At 63.3% G+C, this 26099-nt stretch overlaps 1 protein-coding gene across 2 annotated transcripts in view; it reads left to right on the top strand.

The window, feature by feature from the left end:
- The window catches only part of SHANK2 (SH3 and multiple ankyrin repeat domains 2), a 253985-nt gene that overhangs the window by 119197 nt on the left and 108689 nt on the right, over positions 1 to 26099 (top strand). For both annotated transcript variants that reach the window (XM_081154001.1, XM_081154002.1), the window contains one exon: positions 25608 to 25683. In XM_081154001.1, the coding sequence (XP_081010127.1) occupies positions 25608 to 25683 (76 nt within the window). The remainder of the gene's footprint in view (positions 1 to 25607; positions 25684 to 26099) is intronic.

Here is a 26099-nt window from a genome sequence, read left to right as displayed (position 1 = left end):
TTTTCTTGTTTTATTTTTATTTTTTAAATACATTTTTATTGATTTCGGAGAGAGGAAGGGAGAGAGATAGAAACATCAGTGAGAGAGAGACTCATTGATCGGCTCTCTCAAGAATATGTCCCTTATAGACTACGTAGAAAATATTAAAATAAAAATCACCTACAATCCCGCCATTAAGCAGCACACGTTGCTAACATTTTGGTATATTTCCTTCCCAACTCTGTCGACCAAAATCTGGCTGGTCTCTTTAGTAGCATCTCATCTAAAAGAGTGTCAAGACCGCTCACCTCCTTGACCAGTGTCCGTTTGGCACATGCCAGCCGGTCCCCGACTGGGCAGAATGAAAGGGGAGTTTTTTTTCACTGACAAATAAAACTGCCACGGAAATGTGGTGATTCGATACATTGTATACATTGTGGAAGGTTCCCCAAGGAGTTAGCACACCGGTGGCATCGCATCTCGGATTTACCATGTGTGTGTGTGTGTACATGTGTGTGTGCGTGTGTGTACACGTGTGTGTGTACACGTGTGTGCACGTGTGTGTACGTGTGTGTGTGTGTGTGTGCCTGTGTGCGCACTGAAAACATTTTACACTCTTAGCAACTTTCGTTAGAAACAATGTTGCCAGCTAGAGTCCGCAGGGACCCATTAGCTCCTCAGACCTTAGCCCCTCAGCTGAAAGTCCGGAACCTGTTGCTGCCCCTCCCTGCCCCCCGCCCCCAGCCCCAGCCCCCGGCAGGCAGTTTTCTACTCTCTCTGCGTTTGACTTGGGAGGGGAGGGATTCCACCGCTAAGGGGGGCCACGCGGGGACTGGCTCCCTTCTCTCCGAGCGAGTAGCCGGCCCTGTGTGCACCCCCCCCCCGTCCCTCTCCCCACTCACCTGTCGGCGGGCACGCGGGTCGCTTCCACACCTGGAGAGTGAACGATGCTGAGGTGAACGTGGGGTGCAGAGGTCTCTTCGAGATTCTGTTTTCAGTTCCTTTGGATAAATACCCAGAGGTGGGATCCCCGGGTCATAGACGGTCCTGACTTAAGTTTCTTGAGGAGCCGCCACGCTGTTCTCCATAGTGGCTGCGCACTTGACATGCCCACCCTCGGGGCGCGGGGTGGAAGCGGGACTTTCCTTGGGCGCCGGGGGAGTCGGTGGGAGGCTGGGAGGTCAGAGGCTCTGTGATTCCACGGACCCGGGCGCCATCCCGGCACAGATGCGGGGGCCTTTCGTCACGGTGGGTGAGCCAGCTCTTGCCACGGAGCGTAACCGCCCTGCTCCCACTGGGGGTTCAGCCGCGGAGCCCTCGACCTTGGGCTCCGCTGGCCGCTGTGCTTCGAGCATTTTCCCTGCATTGCTCTCCCTCCAGACCCAAAGGGGAGGCACTTCCAGAAGGTTCCCTCCATGGGCTCCCACTGTCCACGAGCACGGGAATCGGGGTGCAGGGGACCTGGCCCCCCGGTGGCTTCCCTTCAGGTTGAGTTCCGACATACGCTGCTCCCGACCTACTTGCTCTACGCGTTATTCCAGGGAACCTCTAATGGGCGCAGGGAACTCACTGCCGGGCCCCCAAGGGTGCACCGTCTTTGCCCCGCGCATGCGGCCACTGCGGAGCCTTGTTAACAAACGTTTTTTGTTTTTTCCTTTACGTGCCAACTTTTGTTACTGACGGGGAGCCAGTGGCAGGCCTTCTCGCCATCTGTGCGGGAAACCAGCCCCACGGAGCCTGCATTCTAGTCATCAGTGCCCCCAGCACGTGTGAGAGGTAGGCGTGTGTGGGTGGGCACGGCCACGCCTCCCTAGACGCGGGAGTCCCCAGCGCCCCGGCGGGCTGCTCCACACAGGCTGGGCCGGCCCGGCCGCCCTCCCTGTCGTCACAGAGAGGCGTGTACAGTGGCCTCCTGGGAATATGTCCCTCTGTGCCCTGGCCGGTGTGGCTCAGTGGCTAGAGCGGCAGCCCACGAACTGAAGGGTCTTGGGTTCGATTCTGGTCTAAGGGCGTGTACCTGGGTTGCAGGCTTGATCCCGGGCCCCAGTCAGGGGGCATGCGGGAGGCAACCCATCGATGTGTCTCCCTCATATCAGTGTTTCTCTCTCACTCTCTCTCTCTCCTTTCCAATCTCGGAAAAGCAATGGAAAAAATATCCTTGGGTGTGAATTAAAAAAAAACACGTCCCTCTGTGGTGGCCGACTCAGCTCTTCCCCATCCAGGCTGGCCAGAGTCACACCTTCGTCAGGGAGAGGAGGGCCACCTCAGGGAGGGTGGATGGCCATGCAGAATCCCTCCCCGTGCCCAGGGCTGGGGCTCACTCTCTGGTCCAGGAGCTGGCAGCCTGCGTGGACACCCCCTGGCTCCCTGCCGCTCCGTCCCCAGCGCATGGTCCCTGGGGCTGTGCCCCAGAGGTGTGGTTTGGGAAGTAAGGCTTCCATCCATCAAGTCCCCAAGGTGCCCCTGTAGAAAGTGGGAGGGGTGACTCCTCCCGCAGGAGAGGGCCGGGGAGAGGGGGCTGTGGGCACCGCAGGCCGGGGACCCTGGGCCTTCCTGGTCACTTTCCGGGAGCTCGTGGGCTCCGCCTTCCCAGCCCCAGGACAGGCTGAGCGTCGGCGTGAGGATGTCGGTGTTGAGTCCGTGGTGTGCCGGTGAGGGTGCGATGCCAGATCCACCCGGCCCCTGACTCTCTGCTTTCCCATGCTGGGCACTCGGGAGGCCGCACGGTCAGTTTCCCGTCTGTGAAATGGGCCAGTCCAGCCTCCCTCGTAGGGCTGCCGGGCAGTAGAGGAGCAGGTGCTGGGGGCAGAGCCGGCCACGCCCCCGTCGCTGGCCGCCGTGTCTGGGGGCTTCGTCTCCCGGGTCCTCACGTGGCAGAGAGAGCTCTGGTCTCCTTTTCATTCAAGGACGCTGGTCCCATCACCGGGCCACCTTTATGACCTCACCTAACCCTAACCACCTCCCCGAGGCCCCGCCTCCCCAGGGGCCCTGCCCCCCGAAGCCCCTCCACACTGGGGCAGGGCCGCAGCCTGGGACTCTGGGGGCAGGAACATTCAGTCCCGGGCACGTGGCGACTGAGGGCGGGGCTGTGCCGGAGCCGGGGTGATGCTGGGGGGCCTGGTGATGGCGAGAGCTCAGGAGGACGGTGGCCGTCGTGGGTCTGTGCCCAGGGCCGTGGTCACGGGGACGCAGCCTTCACAGAGGCGCAGCCTCCGAGCGGAGCCCGAGGCGCACGGGGCTCAGCCTGAGGCGCTGAGGTCTGAGGGAGGCCGGCGTGAAATGCAACCGGCGAGGTTTCAGCCCCTCCCACGGTGCCCCAGCCTAGGGGCCCGGCCCTGCTTCTGCCACACGCACCAGGCCGAACGGTCCACCGGTTGGGGACACCCGGCACTCTGCTCTCTGCGCACAGGGTCTCACACCTGTCCCAGCGCCAAGCACACGCCTCGCCGCCAGTGGGCACGACTCGGAGTCACACTCCGGGTCCCCTTGTGCTAGGGGCGTGTCCCCGAGGACCCCGAGGCCTCCGTCATCCTCTGTGGCATGGGCTCGGTGGTGGGAGTGCCCAGGGCCACGCAGGGAGCCCGTCCCGCCTGGGAAGTGCTCAGAGCACCTGGAACCCTGGACGCTCTTTGTAAGCAGGCTGGACAAGTCCGAGTCCTGGGGTTTCGTGACAAGTGACCGCATGCTGAGCGGCTTAAAACAACAGGAATTTGTTCACTCCCAGTTCTCAAGGCCCAAAATCAATGTGTCGCAGGCCCTGCTCCCTCCACAGGCCCTGAGGGGTCCTTCCTGCCTCCTCCAGCTCTGGGGCTCTGGGTGGTCCTGGGCTTTGGGCCACATCGTCCCAACCTCTGCCTGTGTGATCGCGGCCTCCTCACGGTGTGTGTCTGAGTCCTGTCGTCTGCCTCTTACAAGGACACTTGTCATAGGTTTAGGGCCACCTGGGTAGCCCAGGATGATCTCATCTCAAGACCCTTCATTTAGTCACATCGGTAACGAATCTTTTTTCAAACAAGGCCTGAACACGAATGCAGGCGTGGGGGCTTCAGAGCCCAGCTGTCCTGCCCAAGGTCCTTGTTTGTTCCTCTGCCACTAGGGGCCTGCTGGGTCGGTCTTACCCACAGACCTGGGCCAGGCTTGGGTCCAGCGTGGCCAGCCCTCCAGTGGGCTGCTGAGGAGAAGGTCACCATCTAAGGAAGGTGAAGGCTGCTGGTGACTGAGGGAGGGGAATGGCCTGGGCCAGGAGAAACTGGTGAGCAGCAGAGCCTGAGGCCACATCATAAGGAGCGTGTGCCCAGGGAAGGGAGGTGAGACTGCGCCCCACCAGCACTCCCCCTGGAGTTTCCTGTCATGTTTGTCAAGGGCTGGCCTTGGGCCCCCCGGGTTCCCTGGGTGAAAGGGCTCCCTCGCAGAGCAGGGCAGGGGCTTGCCAAGCTGCCCATTCCAGGGGCAGCCAGGGCCACTTCTGGCTTCTCACTCCAACCCCCGCGATGGAGAGGTCCCCTTAGCGCCCTGTGCAGGCCCCTCGCTGAGCACAGATGTGCTGCGGCCGCCCAGGCCCGCATCCACCCGTCTCCAGGGTAACGCAGAATTCCCCCATGTGCTGCTTAAAATATCCTGCCATTCCCCGCCACCGGCTCTGTGCTCTGTTCCTGGCAGGCCTGGGGGTGGGGGTGAGGGGTGGAAGGAGGGCCGTCCCCTGGGGTCTGCCTCTCCCAGGCAGTCCCCGGAAGGCCCTGGGGCTGGCAGCCTTCTCCTTGGCTGGCTGACGAGCTGGTCCCCAGGCTGCCCTCTGGCCTCTAGAAGGTGCGGTTGGCCGCTGCCACCTTGGCCCCCGGGCCCCAGGCCCTAGCCTCTGGCGGCGGGAGCGTTGGCCCCAGCCCTCCCTCCGTGCCCGCAGCATCCTGCCCGCCCGCCCCTTGGCCCCGGTCTCTGGACCCTCAGCCGGGACTCTGCCCAGCCGAGTCCTGCCGACCCAGCCCCAGAGGTGGTTGCATCAGCCAAGGAGACCCGGCTGTTCCTTTTCCTCCCTGTCGCACGTCGCCACGTGGGCCTCTAGGCACCCTCTGAGTGTGACCTTCACACATGTTCCTGTAAGTTTCCCGGATTTTAACTGCTCCGATTGCTCAGCACCCGCTTAGAAGCGCCATCAAAATATTCCCACACAAGTCAGCTCAAGGACCACCAGGGTGCCCGGGATCGGGCCCCCCACCTTTGCCCCGGCTGTGCCCCCAACTTGCTCTGTTTCTCAGTCCCCCTTTGGCCAGGTGCAAACAAAGGCACTAAAGAGTGACAGTGCTAGGGGGTCACCCTCCCTGCCTGGGAGGGCCCGTGATTCTCCTCTGGCCTCAGCCCTGCCCCCCCTTTCTGCACCCCCCAGTCCCCCCCAGGCCTCCTTCCTGGTGGAACACCACCTCCCCCACTTACCTGTTTCACCCCATCTCCATCCCGGCCAGGGCCCCACACACTGTGCCTTCAGCGGCCAGAGGGTAAGGGTTCGATCTGCGATCTGCGGGCGCACGCGCCCTGTTGTAGCCTCTCGGTCGCAAACGCGGCCCCTCAGTCCAAGGGGAGTGGGGGCAGCTGTGTCCTGTGAAACCTCACTGACGAAGCAGCCCTCGTTTGAGGTCCCCTGTCCTGGGCCCACACCTGCCGCTCCCCAGGAGCCAGTGGTGGTTGAGGTCAGACCCCAGGCTCCAATCCCAGCTCTGCCGCAAATGGCTGTGAAGCTTCCAGAAAGGGACAGACCCTCTCTCAGGGTCTCAGTTCCCACTTTAAAATGAAGACAGCGCCGTTCCCACCCCCAGGGACGGAGTGAGCGTTGAACGAGACTGTCCGATGCAAGTGCTAATCGCTCATGAGAACTGTTACCGTCAACAATTCCGGCCCTCAGCTCATAGCCTCTGTGAAAATACGCCGGTTTCCACACCCCTGCCCTTCCCTCACAGTCCGCCTGCCGAACTCCTACTCAGCCTGCAAGACCCAGCCCAGAGAGCCCCTCCTCTCTGCACCTCCAGCGCAGCCCTGGCTGCTTTGCTCTCTGGTGCGTGACACCTCTCCCTGCTGCAAATGATCCCACTCTGTTGTGATCATCGGCTCCACGTCTGTGCCCTTGTGGCGGCTTAGTCATCTCTCCATCCTCAGCGGGTGACACAGGGCTGCTCCGCTTCATTCATTCAGCAGACATGTGCTGGTGCAGGCTGCGTGTCAGACACTGTCCCAGGAGCTGGGTCACAGCAGCAAAAGGCAAAGTCCCTGCCCTCACCTGTGACCCTGGCAGCTGCTGGGGGATGAAGCAGCGTGTGGGGGCCGAGTGCTGCGGGTGGGGCCAGCTGCATACGACAGGCATGGCCAGATAGTCGCTCCGAGGCCAGGTATTTAGCTCGAAGGAAGTGAAGGGGTAAGCGACGTGGACCTGGGGCGAGGGCCTGTGTTCCCGGCAGGAGCAGCAGGTGCAAAGGCCCTGAGGCCGGAATGGACTGTTTCAGGACCAGCAGGGAGAGTGTCATAGCTGCAGCATGAAGGGGAGGGAAGTGGGGGGCGGTCAGAGAGGCCTGGCCGGGCCCCTCGAGGCCTGTGGGCCACAGAAAGACTTCAGCTTTGTTCTGATGTGTGAGGCCATTCAAGGGTTCGAGCAGAGAAGCGCTGTGATGGCCAGGCTTTCTGGGGATGGCTCTGGGGCCTCCCGTGGAGTGAGGGCAGAGGCTCCACGGCCACACACTGGTGCGTGTTGGTGAGTGTCCAGAGGAAGAGGGGACAGGTCTGCAAACACCACACGGCGTGGTCACCACTGGGCACCTTGCCATGAGCTAGCATGAAGTCTCTTGTTGAGGGTTCAGGGAAAAAGAGATCCGAGGAGGGTTTAAAGCGGGTGTTTCGGCCCTGGCTGGTGGCTCGGTTGGTTGGAGTGTTGTCCCGAGCACCAAAAGGTTGTAGGTTCGATCTCCCTTGGAAAACGCACCATCCATGGCACCCAGGACCTTCACAAAGTTATATGACCACCACCGTCTAGTTCCAGATCCTTTAGATCATCCCTAAAGGAAGCCCAGCGCCCGTCGCGGTCACCCCCACACCCCTCCCCCGCCCCGCTGACCTCCTTCCTGCCTCTGTTTCTGGACTTTTCATGTAAATGGAACCACGTGCCGTGAAGTCATCGGTGAGGCCACTCTCACTGGGCATCACGTGGCGGCTCGTCCACGTCGCGGCTCATCCACATCGTGGCTCGTCCACGTCACGGCTCGTCCACGTCGCGGCTCATCCACCTGGCCGCGCACAGCAGCCCTTCGCTCCTCTCTACCCACCGACGCCCTGGCCCCCCTCACGCCCCCAGGGTCGCCCTCCGTTTGGCTGCGGCCTTCCTTACACGGCCGGATCGGAGGTGCACACCGGGCAGTGTGAGCACAGAAAAAAGTGTTGGCAACTTGCTTTCTGTAAAGAAAGCCTGAGCAGCAATGTCACCCCAACTCCAGGCAGATGTGTCGGCTGAGTAGAAATAAATTTTCCCTGCCCTTCCAGCCAAGGAGCCCAGCCTCGCTGCACCCGGATGGCCACAGGTGTGGTTTTCATTGTGGGCTCTGGGGAGCCCTGGAATTGGCCCTGCTTTTGCTAACAATGTGTCCCAAGTCTGATGTTGAATAAGCTTCCATTTTTTTCTTTTTTTTAAATAAGTTTTTATTGATTTCAGAGAGAGGAAAGGAGAGGGGGAGAGAGAGAAACATCAATGATGAGAGTCGCGGATCGGCCTCCTCCTGCACGCCCCCTGCTGGGGGCCGAGCCCGCAACCCAGGCCTGTGCCCTGACCGGGACTCGAACCGCGACCTCCTGGATCCTAGGTCAACACTCAACCGCTGAGCCACGCCGGCCAGGCTGCCACGTTATGTTAAGTTAAAGAGCAGTAGGAAGGGGACACCTTCCACCAAATGAACTGGGCGATGCCCTGGGACCACCATGCCTTGGACCAGCCCCCAGGCGGGGAAGGACCTGCGTCCTGCCTCCCCGGTCGCAGACCAGGCCGTGTGAGGCCCTGTGGATCCCGCCGGGTCCCATCTGCTTCCACGGAGGCGCGAGCCGCTCCCGTCCTGGGCGAGCGGATGGCAGGCCCCGGGATCCGCTGGGTGCGGAGCAAGGGGCATGTTTCTGTGTTAGTCACCGGTCAGCCCACGGCCGCCGCGTCCATGGTGATGGTAAACGGAGCCCGCGAGGGCCGCTCGGCGCACCCCTGCGGTGCTGGCCTTCACTCCGAGGCCCGAGGGCCGTGTCCGCTCGTTCCCAGATGTCCGCGGACAGGAACGCCCTCGCCCAGCCCTTAGAAAACTTCAGAAGCACGTCGGCCAGTGAAACCCCGGGAGACCGCGGCCGCCTTTCCACAGCCGCCGGGCGCTCCCAGGTTTCCTGTTACTGTAAACGCTCAGGGACAGGAGCGCGGATAGCGGTGCTCGGAGAGGAGCCTGTGTCTGCCGCGCCCCAGCCGATGTTGCGGGACCCGCGGGTCTTCCCCGGCCTCGGGGCGTTCACCCGGAGCCGGAACTCGGCGCCCGCACTGGCCCGGGTCCCCTCGTTCCCTCCTGCCGCCCCCTCGGGTGTGGGGCTGACTGGGGGGGTGTTTCACAAACGGGGAATCAGCTCTTCGAGAGGATGGGAACCCGACTCTAGAGGCAGGTCCCCAGCCCTGCCCTCCACCCCCAGCTCCTGGGGGCTCGCTGCCCCCCCAGGGTGCCTCCCGCGTCATAAAGCATGTGACCTGCACAGAAGTCAGTGGGCACCCAGCTTCCCGCAGTGAACCCCCGGGGGGCTCTGCCTCTCTGGAAAATTATGCCGCATGTAGCAGTTTACACCTGAAGCGCTGGCCAACCTCCCACCCCCGGTTTCCAGACCACGCTTCTCAGGGCCACGCTCACCTTCCAGCCCAGGTGCCTTGAATTCACGACCCGTTTCCACGTAGTTGCCCACGTGGCTCTCACAGCTGCTCCGTGAAGGGGCCAAGGCTCAGCATTGAGCCGGGCTCCATCCTGCGTCTCCAGCGGCCACTCATGAACAGCCAGGGAGTTGGGGGGGGTGACCGGGCACACGGGTCTCGCCGTCCAGCAGGCTGGCCGGGCCTGTTGACGTGGCCGCTGTGTGGTGCTCAGAGCGAGAGACACGGGGGCCCCCTGAAGTCTGGACTCGGGACTGGCACCGAGTCGTGGACACTGTTCTACTGGCCGGTGTCACGAGGCCGTGTACTTGCTCCTGCCTGTGGGTTCCCACCAGCGTTGTCCTGGTCCCAGGGGAGTCTAATTTTATCTGCCTCCGGAACCAGATGGGAGCTGCTTTGGGGCAGCGAGCCTGTGTCTGGGGCCCCCTGCCTGGAGCCTGGCACACGGGACTCCGGGAAGCGCTGGCGGCCGGCCAGGGTGCAGCTTGACCTCAGGTGCCCGCGCCCTCCAGTAGGCCGACCTCTGCTCCCGCTGCCTCGAGACAGCCAAGGGTCCTTCACCCCCACCCCAGGGGGCCCGGGCCCTCCAGGATGCTGGTGGGAGGTGCGTGGTGGGGCGTCTGCGCGTGGCTGTGTCTGCGTTGGGGTCTGGGTCAGATTTCATCGAAGGGGAGGCCCCCATCACTGAGGGGGGGTTGGGGTGCAGAATAGTTCTAAACACCCTCTGAATACTTGAGACAAGTGCAGCCCTGAGGAGCTCGGCTGAGCGTGAAGAAAACGCGGGGGGTCGAGACCAGTGCTCCTGAGCGGGACCCCGGCCCTGCCTGGCCCTGTGACGTCACACCCACCCACGTGGGCATCGGCCTGGGAGGCGCCTCCTGGACCGTCTGCTGGGACTGGTCTGAAGGACAAGCCTGTCCGGGTTTTATGGAGATGGGGGCGCACACTGCAGCTCGGCGGGGGCACTGCTGTCCCCCCCCTCGCTGCCCGCAGAGGCACCTGGGGTCCTTAAAGACTGGAAATCAAATACACTGAGCTCGTGCAATGTGGCAGAAAGCAAGCCGTCCGCGACCGACGGCCCTCCGTGTCGCGTTGATGCTGACGTTTCTACTCCGGGGTCGTCCTGCGTCTCCCTTCCCCACCCTCGCGGGCGGTGGCCTGCGTCGGCCGGTGGTGTGAGCGATGCCCGCTGGCCCTGGCGATCCGGCCCGCACTGAGCCTCCGTGGGCCCCAGGGCTCGCCGTGACCCGCTCGCCAGGTGGCAGCGACAAAGGCCGCAGAGGACCGTCGCCCGGGCCCCTGCACCGGGCGCCCCGGCACCCAGGAAACTCCTCCCGCCACACACAGCTCGGAACAGTCCCCCAAATGCTGCGAAGTGATTCACTTTAAACATGACACAGAACCAGCTGCAAATAAGTTAAATGTGGCTGCTCTGGGGTGTTGGAGGCATTTATGAATATTGTAGGGAAACATTTACTCACTAAGACTCCACACGGCGGAGAACCCCCCCCTCCGGTCTCCGCGGCGCTTGTTTTTGCCGGTGCTGTTTAGGCTAATGACAGCCTTACGTGGTCTCAGCTTGAGGATTTCCCCCCCAAAGCATCAAGCTCGGAAGCGCCATTTTCCAAACGCATAATTTTTTTTGCACTTTCTGTGAAAGCTCGTGGCGTTGGCGTCTGCATTCAGCGCAGGTTGGGTTCCGCCCCTTTGGGCTGCAGCTTGGGTTGGGCTTTGACGGTCGCGAAGCCTTTTCCTCGAACGTGCCCTCCCGGGGGGACATGGGCTTGGACGCGCGGCCGCCCCTCGGACGGGAGCCCCACCAGCGGGTAGGACCCTGAGAGAGGTGTCGGGTCCCGGCACCGGGCGCGCTCGCCGTGAACTCCTGCCGCTCGGGCCGGGGCTGGGACGCGGAGCCGCCCGGGTGTGACCCGGCCACAGCGGACCGGGCGCAGCTCTGCGCAGGATGCGGCTGTGGCCGCCTCCAGAGAAACCCCGGGCTCTGCGTCCTCTGACCCTCGGAGACCCTGCCGGGGTCTGAGAGGGACGCGCGGCCACGGGGATTCTTCCAGCAGCAAGGGGCCGTCCTTGGAAAATCTGTACACGCATGACATCCGTGCTCTCACATGTGCGCACACACGCACACCCCACCCGCTCCGTGGTGGCTCTCTCTTCACCGACCGAGGGTGATAACCGCCTCCGGGCCACCCGTCTGCACGAGGAGCCCAGGGTTGGATGTGAACTTGGGCTTTTCCCGTTTGTCCGCCGATCAGGCCAGGGCTTGAGCCGCGAGAAGGCGCCGTGTCCTGCGCCCGTCCAGAGGCTCCCGGAGAAGGCCAGCCCGCCGTCCCTGCTGTCGCCATCCGGAGACCCCGTCCTTTGCTTCTCCCTTAGGCTCGCTTCTCACGCTTTGTCTCTGTTTCCTCCACGCCCGAGTCCAGGAGAGAGTCTGGCCCGCGGGACGTGTGTGCCGCGATCCACGGAGGAGGGACGCGTGGCCTGGCTCTGAATCTAAGCAGGATGCGTGGCGATCTCACCGCGGACTTAGGGCTCCAGCAGGTGCCCCTGGTCCGTTTCTGTGGGAACCGCGTGGGCCGTGGGGCAGCTGGGTCCTCAGCACAGCCCTGGCTCCCTCCCCCCCTTACAAGGGCCCCCATCCCATCCGGGGCCCCCCATGACCTCATTTAACCCCAGCCCCCAGAGACCCTACCTGCAAACCCCGTCGCAAGGGGGGGGTAGGGCTCCAACATAGGAACTGGGGCGCGGGCACCGTTCAGTCCATAGCACAGCACCAAGGAGTTTCAGTGACATTTCTAAATCCTGCCACCCATGGGTGTTGGAGGGGACGCAAACCCACAGTGCCCTGCCTGGTGCTGCGGGCTCTGGGGCAGAGGCTGTGCAGGGCTCACGGGCCACGGGCCGTGGGGGTGAGATTTGCGGGGCTCATGTGCCGTGCCGAGCAAGCGCCGCTGTGGAAAACCCTCACTGTTTTTACCCCGTCTCTCCGATGCGCCTCCTGGGACCTCTCCCCAGAGCGGCGGCGGCCCCTGGGCTCCCGCGTGCCCGGCGTAGGCCGCCTTGGTGACCCGCATTTGCTCCGAGGTCAGTCAGACCGTGGGTGGAAGGAGGGGGCTCCAAGACCCACAAACCCACTGAGGTCCGAGGGCCTGTCCCAGGCCCTGCTCTGAGGGTCGGGATGGTTCTCTACCTGCGAGGGCCCCGCTTACCGACCCGCGTTTAATCCCAGCGGTCAGCTCAGTGCCCCCACGTAGTGCCAGGACTCCCTGCATCCCCGGCCTGTGAGGTGGGGAGCGGATGGGCACACAGCCGGGTCAGGAGGCCCGGGTTCCGGTCCCAGGTTCACTCTTAACCTGGCTGTGTGACCCCAGGTCAGTCACTTAACTTCTCTGAACCCAGTTTTCCCACCTTCAAATCCTCATAGGGCATTAACGCCAGGCAGGCGGGTTAACAGGAGGCAAAAGCCGAGTTCTACCCCGGACTGTGCGTATCTCCTGGGCGACACAAAGCTTCCTTTTTTTAAAAAAAAACACCCTCACCGGAGGTTATTTTCTTCGTTGATTGTTTTAGAGAGTGTGGAAGGGAGGGAGGGAGAGAGAGAAACATGGATGTGAGAGACACACATCGATTGGTCGCCTCCCACAGGAGCCCCAAGTGGGGCCGGGGATCGAACCTGCAACCCAGGTACATGCCCTTGATGGGGAATCGAACCCTGGACCCCCCGGTGTGCAGGCCGACACTCCAACCACTGAGCCACCCTGGCCAGGGCCAGAGCTTCCTTCTTGAGGGCCAGTCACACGCCAGGCCCCCTCTTCATGCCCCGTTTTGCAGATAATTCATTATTACTCCCGTCTGACCGATGGGACCTGGCCCGCCGCCCGCCTCTCGGGAGCGTGGAGACCGTTCATTGAGAATCACCAAGCTTCCCCCCCAGTTTTCTAACCGACAGGCAGCCCCCAGCTCAGAGGGTGAGGGGTCTCGCCTGAGGCCACGCAGCGAGCTCACGCAAGGAAAGAACGTGCCGCCCAATGACAGAAAGGAAGGCGAGCCCCCGCCCTGCCCTGCTGACATGCCCCTTCTCCAGCGGGGATGGACCGACTGGGAGGCGGGCTCACCCCCAGCCCGGGCCCGGCCCCCCTCTGGGAGGCGGGCTCACCCCCAGCCCCAGCCCGGCCCGGCCCCCCTCCTCCCCTCCAGCCGCCGGTGTCCCCACCTGCCTTCACACCGAATGCACCGAGTGCCCCAGACCCCCTGTGCCATCTGAAGTCCCAAGCTCCCCGCCTGCTCCCGGGGACGCGCCCAGGGCCCTGCAGAAGGCACCGCGGCACCTCTGGCCGGGACCGGCTGCATTGATAGCGCTGAGACGCGGCCCCTCCTGCGGCGTCCCCGTGGGGCTGGGCGGCCAACATGGACTCGGCCGTCCAGTCCGGGGGGGGGGGAGGGGGGCCCTGAAGCTGCGGAGACGCAGAAACAGCTGCCTGGCGCGCAGCGGGCGAGGGTGAGGCAGCTCCCGTGTCACCCGGCCCCTGATAGCAGCCGGGTGGAGCCGTGTTCCGCTCCCGCTGATGCGTAATTGCTCCGGCTTCTCGGGCGTCCTTCACCCGCACTTATTTAGACTAGTGACTGATGCATCGCCATGGAAACCAGCGCCAGGGGGAAAAACTGTCCCTGCTACAGCGGGAAGGATACGGGCTCCAATCTGGAGCTTACAACTTGTGTTGAAAACCCGAATTTTGCGCCGTTCCCGACGTGCGGCCGCCGGGAGTCGGACCTGTGAGCCTCCCCGGGGACTGAGGCCCCGGAGCCGCCTTTTCCCTTCCTCCGGCCTCCCCGCGCCTCCTGCAGCCCTGGCCCCGGGGGGCTGCGACTCCGCGGCCCTGGGCTCGGCAGACAATAGCAGATGAAGCCGGCCCCGGGCGCCCGGCTCCGCAGGGGCCCCGAGGGGGAGCCGCGCCTGCCCGAGTGAGATGGTCACGCCCAGGCTGGAGACGATGGCCGAGCAGTCCCGGTTCAAGAAGAAAGTTCATTTTGGAGGTAGGGGCCTTTGTTCTCACGTGCGCGGGACCGCGGCCGCGTTGCGGGGAGGCGGGTGGTGCTGGCCCGCCCGGTGGGCCCGACGGCCCTGCGCTCCCGGCGGCTAGAGCCGCCGTGTCCGGGGCGGTTGTGCTCCCCGGGAAAGGCTGCTGTTTGTATAAAGGCTCCGCGCTCCCGAGGGGGCAGGGAAAGCCGGGGTGGCCGCCGAACCCTGCAGGACCAGTGTCGCCATCCCGCTAGGACCCCGTCGCCCGTCCCGGAAGGAAGCGCCCTTCCCGCGGCCAGCGGGCTTGTGGGGCCGCCTCCAGCACCTGTTCCTAGCGAGCACTGCTGCGGCCGGGGGGCGGGGCGCGTGCGTCCCCGGGGGCTGTGACCCGAGCGGCACGTCGTCCGGGGTGGCTGTGTGTCTGTCCGCCCGGCGCGCCGGAGCAGGGCCGTGAGCCTCCTACCGGGTCCAGCCGGCCCCCTTCAGAGGAGCGTGGCCAGCTTGGTTTTCAGTCCGAGGCTTTTTAATTCAAGCGGACCGTGTGCTCCCAGGCGCTGTAGCAGCCGCGCCGGGAGGCACCACGTGCGCTCTCAGACCGAGTGCCTTTATCCAGCGCGCTGTAGTAGGTCCTTCCGGCCGCTCCCTCCTGCCCAGGGAGGCAGAGGGCAGGAGACGGCCAGCTGCGGGGCCTGGGGGCTCGGGGCTTGGCCTCCTGGTTAGGCAAGAGGCCCCTCCTGAGCCCCCCCCCCCCCCGATGTCGCTGGGAGGCGTGCGGTGAGAATCGGGCCATGCGCCGTGGAGACTCCAGTGACCCAGTCCCGCCTGAGGGTCCTCACCCGCCTGCCAACCCCAGTGTCTGTCAGCCACGTGGGGCGTCTTCGCGGGGAAGGGGGTGCCTGACCTCTTGCAGGGGCAACTCAGTGGTGGGTTGCAGAGAGTTAGTGCCCCGGGGGCTGACCACCCCTGTAAGGTCACGGGGGGGACGGGGGGGCCCTTACGGGATCTGTTAGTGCCAGGGGGATCCACCTGCCCTGCCCCCACCCACCCTCGTCTTTCCAGGGTGCACCTCTGACCCTGCGCCGGGCTGTTAGCCGGAGACTCGAGTGCTGGTCCCAAGCCGCACAGGCTCCCCGAGTCGTCCCACACGGTCGGGGCGGTGTCCTTGAGCTCAACAAGTCCCTCTCCGCGTCCTATTTCCTAAGCCTCGGCTGCCGGCATCCTTTGAAAAGATCCTGGAACGCGGAGAAGAATCCTCCCGCCCTCAGTTCATTGCTGGGCTCGGATCCAGCTCTGCGGCTCCCGTGTGCGTGCCCTTGGGTGCTGCGCTTCACCTTGGGGCCAGTCCCAGGGGCTAACAGCTGCCGGCTGGCCGGGGCTTCCTGAAGGCCGAAGAGAGAGCTCGAGGGGCCGGCTCCGCAGCTGGGCTGCCGTTCCCGTCGGCGCTGTGCGAGGGATCGTGGCCGGCCGTGCGGTGGACCTGAGACGGCGTCCTTGGGGTTCGGTCGCGGGTGTTGGTGGGAACCGGGCGAGGCATCCTGGTGTGGCCGAGAAGAGGGCCCGGCTGGCGGGGGGTCAGTGCCAGGAAAGCCTTTTCGAGATCCTCGCGGGCTTTCAAATGCCCCGCCCCTCCTGCACCGGGGCCACTCCAGCCCTGGCGTGCGGCCTCCCCAGCCACCCCAGCCACCGAGCGTCCCCTCTGGATGGAGGAGGGAGAGAGGCCATTCTGGGCAACGGGACCTGCTGGGCCTGGGTGCATCCCCCCAAGCTCAGCGGCCACAGGCGACCCAGGCTCGGATTCCTCGGCTAGCTGTAATCTCCGTGTCTGCTGCCAGGCTGACTCCATGGATTGGCACAAACGCTTCCACTGAGCCACCTGGGCTGGTTTTTTTGAAAAAAAAAAAAAAAAAATTCTAATTACTTACAGGGTAGAAACCGACTCATCAACAGCCAGCAGCTTTCGTCATTTGTCCAGACAATTTGGGGGGGTGGGGATCAGGAAACGGTGCCAGGGCCCGAGCTTAATTAGCCCCCAAGCCTTGCTCAACCCGAGAGCAGCAAGTCCAAGGGAGCGGGGCAGACGGGGCCTCGGGCCCCCGCCGTCGGGGAGAGAGGAGCAAACTGGGCTGCAGACACCACCACGGGCATCAGGTGCCCGGGGCAAGTGCCCGCTGGGGGAGGGGAGAGCGGCAGAGCAGGTGTGGAGAGCCGAGTGCCGGGCGGTGGGCCCCGGTGGTGACCTTGGGCGAGTCCTGCTTGTCCCAAATGGAGGGCCTTAACCCGAACGCCTGTCATCCCAGGCCTTTCCTGCGTCCCCTAAGAATTCCTGAGGGTCGCGTCACAGGTGCATCTATAGGGAAGTACTCGTCTCTGAAATTTGCCCTTAAAAGATGCCCGGGGTGGGCGCAGTCATGTGCACGGATGACCTTGAGTCTCGGAGCCAGGGTGTGGATTCCCAGCCACCCATGAGCTGGGTGACCTTAGGAATGATCCAGAGGCCCCTCGTTTCCTGCGGGGCAGGGAGGACTTACCTCATGGGGCCCCCCCGTGGTGACACCAGAGGTGTTAAGGGAACAACCGGAAAACCGACCCCACCCCTTGCAAAGGTGGGACCGGGAAAGCCATGCAGCCTCTCCAGCCGGTTCCTCGTGTTGCGTGGTTACGTCGCAGGGCCCGCCTCCTGGGCCTGTTGGTGACTGAGCCAGGTAGGAGTGGCTTTGATGGGGGACCCCAGCCTCTCCTGCCCCGAGTGCTCAGCGCTCCCTCGGTGGCCGTGTGCCTGCTGAGCCAGCCCCATGTTCCGGACGGGAAAGGGGGACCTGCTCCAGGAGGGAGGCCGGGCTTTCGAGGGAAGCCCCTGCCCGAAAACGCCTGCTCCCGTCTCAGTGGCCACAACCCAGTCACGTGGCCACTCCCGGAGGGAGGCTGGGGACGTGGTGTTTCTCCCCGTGGGAGAGAAAGGAGCCGGTGCCTGGAGGTAGCTCCTGAGGGAGCCAACACGGAGAGTGTCGGCGGGAAGACCGCGCTGGGCACCGAGGCGCGCGAGGCTGGGGTGGGCAGTGGTTAGGGCCACCCGCTCCGGAGCCGGACCCCGTGGTTTGGCATCCCAGCTGCCACTGAGCCTCGGGGATCTGGGTTCCTTGTCTGCACAGTAGGGGGGTGACACTGCTTATCCCATGGGATTGCTGGGAGCGTCACAGACGCCTTAGAATAGAGCGTGGTGGCCCCGGCGGGTGTGGCTCTGTGGTTAGAGCCTCAGCCCAAGGACTGAAGGGTCACAGGTTCGATTCCCGGTCAAGGGCACGTACCTGGGTTGCAGGCTTGATCCCTGCCCCAGTCTCCCCCCCACCCCCAAGGAAAATCAATGGAAAAAATATCCTCAAGTGGAGATTAACAACAAACAGAGCGTGGCGTGCGGTCAGGCCAGCTGTCACCTGCGACGGTGATGACTGGAGACCCGGATGCACCGACTGGGACCTGACGGCGGTGGTGATGGGCCCGGCCCCGGGCCGCCTCCCTCCCTTCTTCTTCCTCCAGCCCTGCTCCCTGGGAGGCTGGCCTCGTTCCCCCCTTGGGTCCCCCGCTTGCTGACCGTTTGGCGAGCATCCTGGCCGAGCCACCACCACAGCCCACAGCCCTGGCGCCCGGCGCCCGTGGCCGCCTGGTGTGAGCCCACCCTCCTGCGGCCGTGTGGACGGGGCCCAGACCCCGCTGCCCGGGGCTCTGTGAGGGGGCTGCCCGGCGCTTCGAACAGTGACAGTCACGAAGGCAGCGTCCCGTGGACTCGGGGACACGAGTGATGTTCATTCTTGAGGTGCTCCGTCACGGCACCTACAACCAGCAAGTTACTGGGTGACCGAGAACAGCGCGACCGCCGGGAGCGCCCGGCCCTCGGGACTGACTTCCCTTCGTCACGGGAGGAGCAGCCCTTGGTCTCTGGAGCGTTCGGGACCCGCTGACCTGAGCCCCGCAGGGCTGGCGACGGCTGACCTGTGCCAGCCAGTCCCTCGCCAGTGGGTCCTGACCCAGACGTGATACCAATGGGGCAAGTGTCTCTCTTCAAATCCAAGTTTCATGCCCCTCGGTGACTTTCTCGGAGGGGCAGCCCCTGACCGCCACCTCCTGGCCCTGGGCCAGTGTCCCCGTGGGCGGGGGACAGTGGCTGTGCCGGTGGAGCTGGGCCTGGGATACGTGGCGCAGGCTCCCTGCCCGTGGCCCCCACCAGCCCTGCTCAGCCCCAGAGAGCCCGTCACACCCTGGCTGGCCCCCCGTCTTGCCGGCCGGGGTCCCGGGGACCTCTGCCCGCCCCCACGGCCCTGCCCCCGGCCCCACAGGCCCGTGTCCCGAGCCCGTCTTCGCGCCCGCCCCCGGCGTCCCCCCGAGCTCTGCGTGTCCCTCCCTTTCGCACGGAGCCCATCCACCCCGTATCCTTGGTTTTAAAAAAGAAAAGTTATTTCCGTCGTCCCCATCGGTAATTTCTCTCCGCCCCGCGGTTCCGATCCCGCGTTTGGCTTGCCAGCCGGGGTGTCGCCTGAGCGGCGTCCTGATTGAAAACCCACCGGAGATGGCAGGAGCGTGTGTGGGAGGGAGGCGTGCGGATGCCAAGCGCTGGGCCGGGGGGGGCAGCCGCGGAGCACAGCTGGGGGCCTCGGCCCCGTGACGGGGCAGGGGGACGGCTGCCTCGCGGGGCCGCTGGGTCACCTTCAGCTGGGGGCGGGCTCGGGGGGCGCTCAGTGACTGTGACTCTGCCGTCAGGGGGTCGGGGGGTCTCCCCACCCTGCCAGGGTCCCCTCGTGATTCCTGCCTCTTTGGGGTTAGGAGCCAAGAATGAAAGTCAAGAGAGGGCAAGGGAGGGACGGGGGACAGAGGGAGTTGAGGGGTGTTGGGGGCTTCACTCCCCCCCCCCCCCCGCTATCTCTCTGTCTTTCTGTGTGTCTCTCTCGCCTTCCTTTTGGCGGGATAAGAGCTAGATCTTCCAAAAACAGACAGAACCCTGAAGACACCTGTCGCCCCGGCTCCGTCCGTCATCACGGTGACCTCAGCTCAGCAGCCCTGACGCGGGGTCACGCAGCCGGCCAGGCCTTACGCCCCCGTTTGACTCGTCTCCACGCCGGCTGTGTGTCCTTCTGGTATCAGGGAAGCTGGGGTGTCCCCTTCCCCACTGAGTGCTGGGGGCGGAGCCCTTACGATAGCTCCAGGAAAAGGGTTTTCTGAGACCCGCACGGGATGCTGAGTGATTTTTATTTGCGTGGAATCGCAACCCTGGGTCCCCCAAGGTCCCATTCCCCTTAGTCCAGTCTTGGGGGGGGGGTGGCTGGGCTGCGGCAGAGCTGGAAACAAACGGGCGTCCAGCGCTTCCTCTCCGCGTTGCAGCCGGGTCCAGCTCAGCGTCGGGCTGGCCGCCGCCCGCCAGCCCACCGCGCGTGGGGGCCACTGCGCATGGGCCACGTGGACGAATACAGGGAGCGGGGGCGGGAGGGCCCCGCAAGCCCGCAGCCGGCCCAGGGAGCCAGGAGCGCCTCCGAGCGACAGGGCACCCCTCTGCTCACGGGATTCCACGGGCCGGGCCTTCCCGATGGCCACGCCTGTTCTGGCCGGTGACCCGCTCCCAGGTGTGACGGGCAGGCAAGTGCCTTCCCAAGGTCGCCCCGACTCTCCTGGGCACGCGTCTCTCTCCCCCTTGTCCAGTCCCTTCCCCCAGCAGTCGCCGGGGACTGGACGGACCGGTGGCTCCCAGGCACCTTGTGAGCGAGGGGACGGCCCCACGTGCACCCCGGCTCGGGGTGCCGGGGGGCGTGTTCGCGGCGGCCTCGGCCCCGCGCCTGCCCTCTCAGCCCATCTCCTGGCCCTGCAGCCCCTCCTTCCGTCTTAATAAATTTCTTTGAGAAAATTCCTCTCCTTTTTCCCTTCTGGAAACAGTCACCGCGAGGATCAGAGGCCCTTAGAGTCTCCGGGCTGCCTGTCCCGGCTCCCTCGCCAGGCGGCGCGGGATCCCTCTCCCCGCGGCCCTGCGTCAAGGGCTATTTTAAATGCTGACAGCCTGAAGCCTGTCACTGCGATCTGTCACCTCCCTTCACATGTCGTAGGAGATACACGGGGAATTTCTAGGGTTTTTTCAATGTGGATTTTTCTAGGCCACGCTCAGAATAGAGCTCTCAGGACACATCAGCTTACACGCCGCCGGTGCGGGGGGCCCCCAACGCACGGCCCTCTCGGGGGAAGGGGGTTCCCCCAGTTACACCCTTGGCAGAGCCGTCGGGGCCCCTGGGGCCACCCCATCCGCTGTCGGCGTCATCGCTGGGGAGGCGGGAGCCGGGAGAGGCCCCGTGAGGTCGCACATCGGCCGCGCCAAGGGCAGGACTGGAACGCGGGTCTCTCCGTTTGTAGGGAGGCTGCTTCCCGGCCGGCGGCCCCCAGGAGGAACTACATTCACACCCTGTGCTTTGTCCTCAGCTTGTCACAGTCGGAGCCAAGGAGGTGAAGTCCCCAACGTTGAACAGCAGCGAAGGGCCCACGGGCGTGTGGGTTTTGCTTCTGTTTTTTAAAATACGTTTTTATTGATTTTAGAGAGAGGGAGGGAGAGGGGGAGAGAGAGACAAACATCGATGGGAGAGAGAAACACCGATCGGCTGCCTCCTGCACGCCCCCGACTGGGGATCGAGCCGGCAACCTGGGCATGTGCCCTGACTGGGAACAGAACCGGTGACCTCTTGGTTCCTGGGCGGACGCTCACCCACTGAGCCGCACTGGCTGGCAGGGTGTGTGGCTTTATCGCTTCTCTTGGTTATCCCACAACTATTGAGCTCCTGCTACACCCCAGGCTGTGTTGTGGGTGCTGGATGTAGCCGTGAAATTTGAGCTGGAGGAAAAATGTTCCAGAAAGAGTCCAGCAAGTGCAAAGGCCCTGGGGTGCAAGTGAGCTCATTGTGGTCAAGGAAGAGAAGGGAAGTTAGCGTGGAGAGAGGGGTGATGGAGGAGGGGGAGCGGTTGGAGTTGAGGGTGGAAAAACAGGCAGGGCCACCCAGTGTCAGGCTGGTGTCGCTTGGATGTGGCCCTCATTGCACTGGGAAATGTGAGGCAGCAATGTGGCGTCACCCGATTTGTGTTGTTTAAAGCTCATTCTGGCTGCTCTGAAGAGGAGGTTGCTGAGGGGAGGGACACGCATGGAAGCAGGAGACAGGAGGCTACTGCACCAGTCCAGGCAGGAGGTGAAGCTCACTCAGGTTAGGGTGATGGTGACTGTTGGCCTCCACGCTGTGCGGGACGACACACATTTCTGGTACCCGCTGTATGAAGCACAGAGCCTGGCCGAGGGGGTGGGGGGCTCGTTACAAACAGCTCATTTCTTGCCTTCTGGAAGGTTCTGTGGGTTAACGCAGAGGACAAGTAAATGGTTCCCTCCTGGTTGGTTTGTATCTGCCTCTTTTATCATAAGCAGAGGCCCCTCCGCTGAAACACAGAAGGACGCCTGCCGCTGCGCCGTGCGCCAGCCGTGCCCAGTGGGACGCGTTCCCGCATCTGTTGTGTGGTTTTCCGCTTTCTCCTGGAAGTATGGGCATCCTCCCAGACAGGGCCCGGCTCGGCCTTCGCCTCGGTGCTGGCTGGCCTTCCTTTCTGCGCTTGGCAGGAGTCCTGGTTGCTGGTGCCAGGGAAGGCCGGGCACAGTCGGCATCAGTCAGCTGAGGTTGGCAACGCTGTGCGGACAAACGCCCCTACTCTCGGCGGCCTAAAGCCACGGGGTTTGTTTCTGGGGGAACCACATGTCCACGTGTCCGTCTTGCATCCCAGGAGCTTACTAGGGGACCCACCCCGATAGGACAGCCACCATCTCAAACTGGTCGCCATCCTGGCCAGGGGCTCGGTTGGGTGAGTGTCGTCCTGGCCACCAAGAGGTTGCCAGTTCGATTCCCAGCTGGGGCACAAGCCCGGGGTGCAGGTTTGGGCTCCTGTCCTGATGCGTACAGGAGGCGGGCAATCAATGGTTCTCTCCCACATTAATGCTTCTCTCTCGCTCTTTCTCGGTCTCTTTCAAAAATCCATGAAAAGATATATTTTTTTAAAAATATGTTGGTAGCCATGCCCAAGGGCAAAAAGAAAACAAGCACAAAATGGGGGTGTATAGGGGGTGTCACTGGGGTTTAAATGCTCCATCGTCCAGAAAGTGGCAAATCAAATCTCAGTCTCCAAAACTGAGATCCCTAATTAGGGATCCTAATTTCAAGGATCCCTCCACCACTGGGTAGCTCTCATGACCCCCGAGACCCAGGGATTTTCAGCATCAAGGCCTTTTGTACCTGCCTGTCCCCCGCCCCCGCTCCAGGCCCTGTCCCCCTCTGGGGGGGCTGCATTTGTAGGCTGGTTCCTTTGGGGGTGCGGTGTGACAGCCACCTGTTACCCACAGACCACGTGCGTGGACCTCATGCCCACCAGAAAGCCCAGATCACCATCCTCAGCACCCAGACCTCAGAAAAGGCCAGCAGCCCTGCGTGGGCCGTGGGTCCCTCAGTACTGATAGCAGGCGGGGTGCCTGGAGCTGCCTGGGCCACAGCGGTGCAGGTGGTGGGTGGTGCCAGGCCTCATGAGGGGAGCCCCTCCGGGCCCCCACGGGTGAAGGGAGCAAACCTTTCCCCACAGAATGGACGCAGCACAAACCAGTGTGTGCCACACCTTGGTGGCCGTGTCCTGGTCATCAGCGTAGCATTACAAACGATTAAGCCCCTGCTCTGTTCTGAGCTCGTTCAGCTGTAAACAACAGGAGCTAAATTATCTTAAACCAAAACGGAAACGTCTTTGGTCATGTGATTGAAAAGTCGGGGGCCTGCAGTGTGCAGAACTTCCGACCATGCCATCGGGGCCGGTCGGGCATTGGGTCCCAAAGTCTGGGAACTGCGGGCTAACTGGCCGACCCTAGAGGCCGTCCCCTTTCGGAAACATTTCTTGTCTGGTAGATGTACATGTGTACACACACATACACACACACACGTTCGCTGCACACTCTCCCCACTCCTGGAACCCGGAACCTCTGGCCTCTGCCAGGACCTGCACCAATGAGCTCTCAGCGCCCAGCGGTTCCCTAGACAACCAGCTCCGAGCTGCCACATGGGGTTTCGGCAACAAAAGCAATTAAGAGTAATCATAACATTTAACAGCCAGTCCCCAGGGTCCTTCGGTGGCTTCCTGAGCTGCTCACTTAAACCCACAAAGCGGTTCAAATCCCACTTGTCCCTCCAAGGCCTGGCACATCCATGGCTGCACACAGATGCCATAGGCTCCCTCCTCATGGTTCCGTGGCTGCTGGGGCCCTCGCCCAGCCCAGGGAAGGTCGGCATCCTCAGATTCTGCCCTCTGCTCAGCCCCGGGGCTCTGAGCCCCATCCCCTCAGAGCCTCGCCTAATCCCTGCATTCGGGGCGCAGGGCCTGGCTCCAGGTGGGCTTGATAAATGAACGCTAGAACTGAACGTGTGTGTGACGCAGGGTGCCGGGGAGGCGGAGGAGGGCACGGAACATCTGGCCCATTTGATCCAGGTGCCAAGCACGGGGAGGTTGCCTCCCGGCTGGACCAGTGCCCGGCCTGGCGAGGGCCCGGTGCACGGAGCCCATGCTGTGGTGTGCGCTGTGCTTTCATGAGCTAATTGGCAATAGATAGTTTAGATTAGGTCAGTGAGCATCTGCACTGGGTGTGTACCAAGAGTTAGACCCCAGGGTTGAAAAGAGAAACTGGTCCGGTCCCCACCCTGGAGCACCACAGGGAGCCTGGGGGACTCGGAGCCTCTCTAGGGGTCAGACAGCGTGGCCCCGTGGTTCTGGCCTGGGCGAGGGAGCCACCTGCTGGCTGAGGTGCTCGTCCTGGCCCTGCCGTTTAGAGGCTGTGACATTGCCTGGGTTGTCTCTACCTACCATTACCATCCATCAGATGGGCCCAGTCGTCCCACTTCCGTCGCAGGGCTAGATGAGCCCAGGTGGCCCACAAATCATGGCACGGGGAATGGACTCGGGGAATGTCAGTGAGGACGAAGGCTGTGGTGACCGGCAGAGCCACCGGGGCGGAGTGGCCAACTCCGTGGGGTTGAAGGATGGTGGGAAATGGAGCAGGAATCAGAGTGGCTGCCCGTGGCTGGACGTGGCCGAGCCTACAGACCCGTGTGTGTGCCCTCTCCCGGGTGTGCGGGGTGGGGGTCCTGAGGGTTAAATGAGTACAGAGGGGCCTAGAACAGGGCCTGGAACAGGTGTGTGGTAAGCGCCCCGTCGGCGCCGGCGATGCTGGCGGTGTCACTGCTCGGGAATCCTGAGTTCCCCCCTGTCTGGGCCACAAGGGGAGCGGCGTGGGAGAGGCACGGAGAGGCAGGCGGGGGCCGCGTCACAGGGGCCCCAGCCCGCACACCTGGGCGGCGTTAGCTGCTGGGGCCGGCACATCCCTACGTAGGATATTCAACGGAAAGCCACGGAAGTTCAGTCTCTGCTCACTTCAGCCCGCTGTTCAGTGCCCGGGGACCCAGGCAGCTTTCGGGGAGCCTAGAGGGTCCCGCCGTCCTCCGGGGCCTGGTGTCCCAGCTCTGAGCTGGGAGACGCCAAGGGGCAGAGAGGACAGGGGACCTTCCACGGGAGCCAAGCTCAGGAGAAAGTGCACCCCCACCGGAGAATGTTCTCGCATCCCATTGGAGGGAAACGGTCACATGGCCATGCTTGGGCGCAAGGGGAGCTGGGAAATGTAGTCCTAGGGGGGACGTCTATTCCACCCCAACCCGAAGGTACCCGCCCTGGGTGGAAAGGGAGTGTGTTTGTGCTGACCCAGCTGTTCTGGGCATAAAAGCAGCCAAAGGGCAGGTCGCCTTGGAAGGCGCATCAGAGACCAGGTCACAGGCGTTTCATGAGATTTCGGGCCATTTTCCTGAGGCCAATAACATCATTTCTCCACAATTTTTTCCCCCAGGGTTCAGGAGGGTATTGTCTGGTTGGTTTTATTAAGGAGGGGAAACAGCTAAACAGTAAATCATGAGCCGTTGTTTCTTGTATCTGCGTCCTTGTGGGTTTTTTGTTGTGTGGTTTTTTTTTTTGCCTGCAGCCCTGAGCTATCTATTAAATCTAATTACATTGCTCATATCATTTCCCGGGAAATTTACGTCTGAATCCGCTGAGTAAGGGAAGCAAGCAGGGAACTTAATTAGGACCGTTAATCATGGCTGTTTGGTGGTGTGTTTTTTCGTTGTTGTTGTTTAGGAGAAAGCCACGATAACCAGGGAAATAACAATAAACATTTTTCCCCCAAGGGCAGTCGTCGCAGGCTCCCGAGCTGCCCGGGCTCCGCAGCACCGGGTGGGAGGACCGCTCTGGCGGCTCCTGCGTGCGGCGGGGCTGCCTCGCCCGCTCGGCCCGACCTCGCTCCGTCCCTCTCTGCACAGCGCTCCCTCTGGCGTCCCCCCAGGAGCCGAAGACCCTGGGGCTCTGCCTCCATCTGGGAACAGAGCTCCTGAGCCTTCAGCCTCGGGGTTCATATGCGTTCCCCGAGTTTTGCAAAGTTGGGCCCCAGAAGGAGGCCTCACCTTCCTCCCAGATCTGCCCCCTGGAGAGCTGGGCTCGGGCGTCGTAGGTCAGACAGATGAGAGGCCCGGCCAGCCTCACGTGGTCCCAGCGTGCAGGGACCGGGACTTCTCTAAGCGATGTTTCTCTTCCCTCTCTGTGCAGAGACGCGCGCAGACCGGAGCAAGAAGCTCTTCAGGCACTACACGGTCGGCTCCTACGACAGCTTCGACGCCGCCAGGTAAGATGCGCCGCTCGCCGCCAGCCCCTCGGTCAACGCGCGTATGTGCCGCCAGGGCCCCGGACGCACGCGGGCTCCCGAGGCTGGTTCCCCCATGCGTCCCGCGTGCCCCCCTTAACGTGGGCTAGGATGAGGGCAGCCACCGTGTTCCGGAGAACCTACCCAGGAGGTGGTCTCCACGCACCTGTGCTTTGGGGTGCGGTGGGAGCGCCCTGTGGGGTGGCCCAGGGGCCATGTTTCCAGCAGGAGGAAGGCCTGGTCTCGTTTTGGGGAAGCAGGACAGGTGTTAGGAATGGTGGCACTTGGCCACAGGCACCGAGGTGGCCTCAAGGCACTGCACCCCCCGGGAATGTTTAGCGGCCGCAGCTCTGGGCTCCCACCTCGTTTGCGTTTCTCACTGGCACCCCTGCCGCTGA

This window comes from Miniopterus schreibersii (assembly GCF_964146895.1).
Source record: "Miniopterus schreibersii genome assembly, chromosome: 12".
Classification (NCBI taxonomy): domain Eukaryota; kingdom Metazoa; phylum Chordata; class Mammalia; order Chiroptera; family Miniopteridae; genus Miniopterus; species Miniopterus schreibersii.
This window is presented reverse-complemented; position numbering and strand designations above follow the sequence as displayed.